Source organism: Phragmites australis, chromosome 4 (assembly GCF_958298935.1).
Source record: "Phragmites australis chromosome 4, lpPhrAust1.1, whole genome shotgun sequence".
Lineage (NCBI taxonomy): Eukaryota > Viridiplantae > Streptophyta > Magnoliopsida > Poales > Poaceae > Phragmites > Phragmites australis.
The window spans coordinates 42,928,490-42,936,697 of NC_084924.1; the positions used below are offsets into that span (position 1 = coordinate 42,928,490).

Sequence of the window (8,208 nt, forward strand, 5' to 3'; positions counted from 1 at the left end):
ACTAATACTACTGAACAAAATTACTGACACTACTGAATAAACTACTGATTCTACTAACAACTACTAACACGAATAAAACTACTTACAACTAGTAAAGCATCAGAATCATATAAAATTTATTAAAGAATTACTGAATATCAACTACTAGGCAACTATTGAACGCTACTGAGTAGGTGGCGCTAGTCGAGCGAGCTGAGCAGCCACATGGCACGCGCTGGGCGGGCAGCACGTGCATGCAGGACTTGTCGACTGTGGTGGGCCCAACACATGGGCGGCAAGAATAAGCTGGCCTGGTTGTATTGGGTCCTAGCTATAGAATATCACATGTGCATATACACACACCCGAGGTGTAGAATACCTCAGACCAACACATCCTAGCACGATCCGCCCACTGTCTCGCGCACTTGCCGAACCACCACGTGTCCTGCCCCGCGCCCGCGTCACATGGCTGCCCAACTGCGCGCGCCTGTGCACGCGCGCACGTGATGCTCGTCCTGTGGTCCTAGCAGTTGTTATCCAGTAGTGTTCAATCGCTGTCATGCAGTAATTTTTCAGTAGTATCTAGTAATTTTTTAATAGTATTAGTAACCGTCGTTCAGTAATTTTTCAATAGTTGTTTCATAATTGCCACTCAATAATTCTCTAGTAATTTTAAATCATAGAAGAATTGTTAAATAGTGTCAGTAGTTATCAATAGTTTATTATTTAGTAGTTTCAATTTATAGTAAAATTATTTAATAGTGTATCGATAGTGTTAGTAGTTGTTAATAGTTTTTTCAGTAGTGTGAGTAGTTTTTATCAATAGTGTCAGTAGTTTTTTATTAGTAGTTTCAGATCATAGTAAAATTGTTATATAATTTGTGTTAGTAGTTGTCAGTTATGATAATAATATAAGTAGTTTGTTCATGAGTGTCAATAATTTTATTTAGTAGTTATCAGTAATTCCAAATCATTTAGTAATTGATGCAAGTAAAGAACGACCGAGGGTGGAGTACGAGGGCAACATGTGGTAAGGAAACGCAATGCAGGTTCAAGAACACTTGGCATGCACGAGGGGGGGGGGGGGTTTGAGGGTGAGATGTAAGAATAGCACTACTTTATGTATTTATTGTATATATATATTATGAACCTAAGCTTAAACTCTAATTACTGTTACATCACCGCAATTATAATAAAAAAAATAGTAGAATTACACTACACGAGCCAGTAAGTTATAACCAAATATAAAAAAACACACAATTATAATTATAGTACAATATAAAACGTTTTTTTTTCTTTTTTTTTTCAAAGCGGAGACCCACACTATGCAGCTGCACAGGAGCTGCACAGCGTCTCCGGGGGTGAGAGCCGGGGATCGAACCCGGGTCTCCCACCTGAGAGCAGCCTTGAGGAACCACTAGGTTCGGCTGCCCTCTCAGTACAATATAAAACGTAATTCGCTAATTTCTAATGTTACAATTATATACTTCTAAACGAGCGATTATAACTGATCTAACTAATGGATTGTAACAGTCAATATATATATATATATATATATATATATATATATATATATATATATATATATATATATATATATATTCACGACCTACGTATGCTACAACTAAATGTTTTTAACAGAATAAAAAATTGCACTGAGAACCATCAGGGACTATTCCTTGCTTCAATTCGTGTTTTCCCTTGCAACAAGCCATACTTAATCCAAAACTGAATTGACGAGATTGTCGCCCTTCTCATTACGGCGATGTTTGCACCTTCTTGAAATGAAACATTATTCGTATTTGAAGAGCAAGTTTATCGTATATCCTTCAAGGAAGATGCAAGACCGGCGCCGACCGGATATGCAAACCACATTGCTCATAAAAGCCCTAGAAACAAGAGGAACCCAAAATAATCAGTATTTCCATTCATTTTAATCAAGGCATGTGATGCAGTCAACCTAAAATGTGCAAAAGAACGAGCCAGCATCATAGCAATTGTGTTTCCCATGAATTTCTTGTAGCATGGAAAAATATGGGCCATAAAGATTAAATTTGCTACTGCTACAACTAGTTGCCACAGGAACCTCTTTCACATAAGGCAAGTCCCTCCAGTTTTGGCCACATTTCACCAATCATAGCATCAAAATTAATGCAAACACACTGTCGGATTTGGCAAGGAACAGGCAGAAATTCTCCCCCCACCCCCACCCCGAATTCTGGAGTATAGAGATAAGTAATAAAAAATATTTTTTGTTTACTCATTAGTTTAAAAACCGCTAAACCGGAGAACCTCCAATATGCCAAATGAGTCTAAGAAAGATTCATTTTACACTATATGCCCCCCTTTCCCCCTTTAAATGATGATGATAATCAAACTCGTAATATCGTGTACAATGTCTGCTCGATTGGCTCGAAGAAACACTGCAAAAGTGTTCAACAGGTAAAGAAAGTGCAAAGCAATGCTGCATCTGGATATCATCATAATTATCCTCTAAATGCAACTTGAGCCTATTGTTAAATACAAAATGGTAGCAAATGTTAAGCGCAGATCTCCTTGTGCTGGGTGTGCTAGTTTAGAAAGCAAACCTTAAACATATATAGTGGATTTTGTAGTTCAGTTCACATAAATCGAGAACAGCGGATCAGGAAAACAATACACGTGCATGTAAATAATTATTCAGATTACTGCTCATCATTTTGTCTGGCTGAATTGGTCCAAAAGAGAAAAGGAATATATACCACAACAGTAGAAAAAAATCTTACAGTATGCAAGTCCTAGAAGAAGAGGGCATAAGCATAGAAAAAGAGTAAAACTTACAAGTTACAACATGTGTAGGCTTTCTTCAATAAGTTGAGCAAATTCTGAATCCTACAACTAACCAAAAGTTGTAACCTCAGTTCATGTGCTTCAATTTTGTTTCAATGCCTCCATTTTCAACAATAACTCCCTAATGCAAGCTTTCATCCTTGTTTTCATGCTGAGAAACTGATGGTGTGTCCTTTCCATGACTTGGAGTTCTTCAATATTTTGCTTGCGCCGCTCTTGTAACTCATTTATGTTGAGTCTATCAATTTGAGCGGCATAATCTTCCTCAATCCGTGCACTTTTTACCATGACAATACGTTCCAGATTGTCAGCTTCATTACGTGCATCATTGGCACGTTCCTGGTACATATTTGCTTCAGCCTGCTTTAACCTGACCAGGCTATCCAGTTCATCAATGACAGGCTTATTATCGATTGCCTGAAATTCAGCTTCACCAGATTTTCTATGCATAGATGGGCTCCCTGTGGTAGAAAGTGTAGTTGCTTTTTCTAAAACTGGAAGTCCCTCTAAGGTAAATGGTATCCATGCTGCCTTCCGACTGGAATTAGGAATTCCATCTATTCCTTCAGCAATGCTGCATGGGATGCCTTTCAGTGGAACTGATGGACCAATGCCCAAGTTAGCATCATCATCTGGAATTGGAAAGTGGAGTTAGCATGGTTTTGTTTGCTGACAATAGACAGCATGTCTATTCATATTTCACCATCATGGTCATAAAAAATTTAGAATGTGTATCACAAGAGCTTTTAACCCAAAGCTCCCATCTAATAGCTTTTCCCCCTCACTAAAGATGGCTATGAACTACGAGTTGGATAATGCCACTTTCAGTGGCCCACATTCTGTAAGCTAGAAGACAGAAACCGTACAAGATGAAAAGCTGTTCTTGCTTTGTGCATCAAACAACGAGTAACAGCAACACAACACAAGCAAGCATCTTCAATGAAAACAGAAACCCAGTTACTGATCTTATTTCTATTTCCCAAGATAAGAAAAACTTGGCATGGTGCAACACAATAAAAGCAAGCATCTTCAATAAGCACGGTTATGATGCAATTATATTTCATTGACTATGATGAGTAGCTTACCGGAAAAGAATGCAATAACGCATTTGGCAACTTCAGGATGATAAGCATTGTTTTCCAACATAATTAGCATCTTCTTTACGAAGTCCTTGACCCTCTTACCCCTTGTATCATCACTAGCAGAAAATATTCTTTCCACGTACCCTAGCTCTCTTATCAGTGTTTCCATCCTCCATTGCTTCACACATGTTCGAAAGACTTCCTTCACAAAACCAAACATCTCTGATGGATGTCCGCAGGCAGCACAATGAAACTGCATCTCAGTAGTGTTGTGTGCCCTTGAAGCACTTTGCCCCTTCTGAATAAGAGAGTGACGTAGGCCACAATCTGTATGGCACCAATGAAGACATACATCACAACCAACCCAACTGCACGTATTAGATGCTGAATCAAACTTTGAGCAGACAATGCACATGCAAGAACTACAGAAACCAGCCTTCCGTTGACAAATTTTACAATCACAATCATCCACTGGCAGAACGCTTTGACATGAAAGATTGCGACATTTCAGGTTGAGAAAAATGTCAACCAAATCAGGTGTAGTAACGCTACTACTTTTCTTTACAAAATATGGAAGACCAGTCCTTATAGCAACAAGTATCTCCATCAACACCCGCGGACACATTCGCAACATATCACGATTCAAGTCGGATCTTTTTTTAAGTGACTCCTGCAATGCAATTATTTGTCCTCTTTTATCTGGATCGACTACGATCTCAGAAATGGCCTCCCTCAAATATGTTATCGAATTGTCTGTCATCTCTTGAAGCATCCTTCCTGTATGATGCAAAGGTTCTGAAACAACCTTGGAAATAATTCGCTCAATGACACTAGCACCATTAATGACAAGCTGTTCCCCCTCCTTCCGTTCGCCCCTTGTAAGACTGCTGCTACTTCCCTCTCTTGTAAGCTTCCTTCTAAGTCTACTATGTTCCAATCCAGAATCGTGAGAATCACGACTATGTGTTGGCGACAAAACTCCTGGGATGCTTGCATGCCTTCGAAGGTCACTGGACGTCGCATTGTTATGCCCATTTATACCAACCAAAGTGTTATCTGGGATCTGGCCATTTTGGAGTACTCTCTGGCGGAGTGGGGTAGCTCCGCCCTTCTGTATAGATTCACTAGACAACTGAGCTTGCCATCCTGCGCAATTGCTCATCTGATCAACTCCCATAAACAAAGGCTTGCTGCCTACTGAATGATCATGATTGTCTAATGACTGTTGGGTGAGTGAGCAACTAGCATTGTGACCAAGTGTTTGAGAATTGGTCAATGATATGGAAGCTGTGAACCCATCTGAATTTGTGCGAAAAGATGATGACGGAAATGGCTGGGAGCATGTGGCATGGGCTAGTGAACCAGTTTTGGGAACTGAACACTTCAATTCAGAATTCTGTAAACAACCTGACAAGCTCAGTGAAAGATCAAGTTTCCCTATATTGATTGCGTCATTTTCCTGCTTTACAGAAGTAGTTGAAGCAGATTTTGATGTTTCTGTTGCTTCTATGCCAAGCTGCAATGTTGAGTCAAGACCTCTTCCCACTGAATTTGGACAATCAACTTTTTCTTTCTTATTAAGAACATCCAATGCTATGCCATTTCCTTCATCTTCAGCCCTTGGCTCCCTTGTCATCAGATTTGCATTGGCAACTTCTTCCTTACTAACCCCAGCATGTTCTTTTGTTGGTTGAAGGAACACATTGGCACCTTCTGCCTTGGCCTCCATATCATATCTTTTTGCTTGTTTCTCGACATTTTCATGCATAGCTGCCTCTTCTTCTGAGAATGCGGTTTCCTCTGATGCAACTCTTTTTACAGAACGATCCATCTCGAGTCCCTCTTCTACAGGTTGAGATGTAACAAATTCTGTCGGTTCATCCATCTTCTCTTCAATCACAGTTAATTTTTTAAATTCCTTATTTTCAGGAGCCTGTTGGTATAGACAAGCCATCACCTCACCCTGCAGCCCAGTGGACACATTGCTCTCAACGTCAACAGCATTGATGGTTCCTTCTTGCGCAGCAGCTTTCCCGTGCAATACTTCCTCCGCCATATCGGATGTAGTACTTTGTCGCACCACACCAGTGGTATTGGCAGTTCCATCTAGCATCAGCTCTCCTTCATGCATCGCTTCCTTGAGCATCCCAGAACAACTGACCTGTTGCGGAGCATCAACAGTATTGGTAATTTCATCTAGTATTGTCATTTTTTCATGCATTGCCTCCCAGAGCAGACTAGAAGAAGTGCCAATTTCAACCCTATCAACAGCATTAGCAGTTCCATTGCGCTGCATCACTTCTTCCTGAATAATTTCCTGCAGCATACCAGACAAACAGCTCTTCCCAACCTCATCAACAGCATAGGCAGTTCCGTCTGACGCCAACACTCCCTCCTGCAGCACTTCTTGCTGCATGATGGGTGAAGTGCTCTTCCCAATCTCATCAGCAGCACTGCCAGTCTTGTGTAACACCATCACTTCTTCCTGCACTCCTTGTCTTAAACTGGATGAAGCACTCTTTCCGACTTCATCAATATCACCGGTAGTTCCATCTCGTGTTGTTGCTTCTTCCTGAATAGCCTCCTCCAGGAGACTAGAGGAAGTGCTCTGCCCGACCACATCAACAGAGTTGGTAGTCTCTTCTTGTGGCTTCACTTCATGCTGCATGGGTTTAGTGCTTAGCCCAAACTTACTAGGATCACTGGCAGCCACATCTTGTGCTTGCACCTCTTGTCCTTCCCCGACTTCCTCAGCAACCTTCAACGCAAACTTCCCACGCCCTTTATCCATTGCTTCCCCTGCTTCTGCCACCATACCATCGCTTCTCTTGCCTTTCTCCTTCCCTGCATTGTGAGGGTCAGATGCACCAGTCACCCCCTTACCGTGAGTTCCCAAATCCGCTGGGGCCCCAGAATCGACTTTCTTCACCTTGCCTCGCTCCGGTCGCTTCTCCTTGGCACGGCTTGGCTCAACCTGCTTCCGATGCTCCACAGCAGCAGGCCGGGCCTTGGGCTCGGCATCTGGTGAGACCTCCCCTTCCTCAATTTCACTGATGCCTGCGCTCTGCTTCCTCAACCTTTCTGCCTTCGCAACCTCTAACCTCCTTCTCGGCTCACTGGGCGACCGCGACCGCCGCAGCGGTGCAGGCAGCGATGCCGCTGACAGCCTGGTCGGTGCCCTGTACTCATCCAAACCCTCTGCGTCCCTCCACCCGCCTCCCAGCCGCCGCCATGCTGAGCTGCCGTCATCATCCCGCCGCGGCCGGTCGCGCTCCGACCGGAACCCCTTGGGGAACTCCCGACGAAACCCGGAGAAGCTCTCCGACCGGTGCATCGCTTGGTCCCCTCCGTACTCCCGCGGCGAGGGGTACTCCCTGTACCGGTTGTCGTAGGACCCACCGCCGCCGCCGCCGCCACCGCCGCCGCCGAACCCCTTCCGGCGGTCGAACCTGTCGCCCTCGTATTCCCGCCGATGCCGCCGCGGCGGTGGGGGCGGCGGGGGCCCGCGGTCGTAGAATCTCCGCCGGTTTTCGTCGAGGCCGTCGCCGTACGACCTCTGCCGCTTCATGCCGCCGCCCTTGGATTCGGCGAAAAGGGTGTGGTGCGGTGCTCAGGAGAGAAGGAAAACGAGGAGCAGCTCGCTCGGGGAAAGGCGTGCGCGAGATGGCTACGCTCCCGCTCCCATCCGCTGCCCTCCCTGTCGTCGTCTCTAGCCGCCTCCGCTTGCTTCCGAGTCACTCCTCCTCCTATCGCTCGCTCCCGGCCACCCCCTCTCGGTCGCAGTCAACGGCCGTCGCTGGATTTGGACCCAGGTCGGAGATTTTCCCCCACCCGCCGCGGTACAAACATTAGGTACAAATGTCTTTAAATTGGGCGTATGTCATTATAAATTTTATAAAATCTGAATCATATTATTATAAATTTTCTAAAATTTGAATTCATGCCATTATAGATTTTTTAAAATTAGATCCATACCATTATGAGATGTGTCTAATTTGTAGTGATAATGATATAAATATAATTTCAAAAAATTATAATAATATATTTCCAAATACCGAATTTATAATGATATATTTTAAAATTATAATATTTATAATGATATAAATCTAATTAATAAAAAAATAGCCCCGGGTTTTCACCGCCGACGGGGGGCAGGACACGCGGCTCCTCAGCGCCGATGCCAAGCGGTCGGCGTGCCACTGACTTTCGGGCGTGCGGCTCGCCGGGGCCCGCCGTCATCGAGCACGGCGTGGCTCCTTACGGAGAAAATGAGGTGGGGTGGATATGTGCAGTCTCCGTCCACACCACGTGAGAGCCG

General features: G+C 43.9%; 1 protein-coding gene across 1 annotated transcript; it reads right to left on the reverse strand.

The window, feature by feature from the left end:
* Nucleotides 1-1,553: 1,553 nt before the first annotated feature.
* On the reverse strand, nt 1,554-7,682 carry LOC133916633 (protein OBERON 4-like). The gene is made up of 3 exons (XM_062360387.1): nt 3,894-7,682; nt 2,800-3,440; nt 1,554-1,868 (listed from the first exon to the last, which is right to left on the reverse strand). The coding sequence occupies exons 1-2, from the start codon at nt 7,456-7,458 to the stop codon at nt 2,890-2,892; spliced, it is 4,116 nt and encodes a 1,371-aa protein (XP_062216371.1). The 5' UTR covers nt 7,459-7,682; the 3' UTR covers nt 1,554-1,868; nt 2,800-2,889.
* Nucleotides 7,683-8,208: the final 526 nt, after the last annotated feature.

Excerpts from the sequence above, each read along its gene's own strand:
- LOC133916633 (XM_062360387.1), bottom strand. The coding sequence starts at position 7,458 with ATGAAGCGGCAGAGGTCGTACGGCGACGGCCTCGACGAAAACCGGCGG. Across the intron at positions 3,441-3,893 it reads CGTTATTGCATTCTTTTCCG|ATGATGATGCTAACTTGGGC; the intron begins GTAAGCTACTCA and ends TTCCAATTCCAG.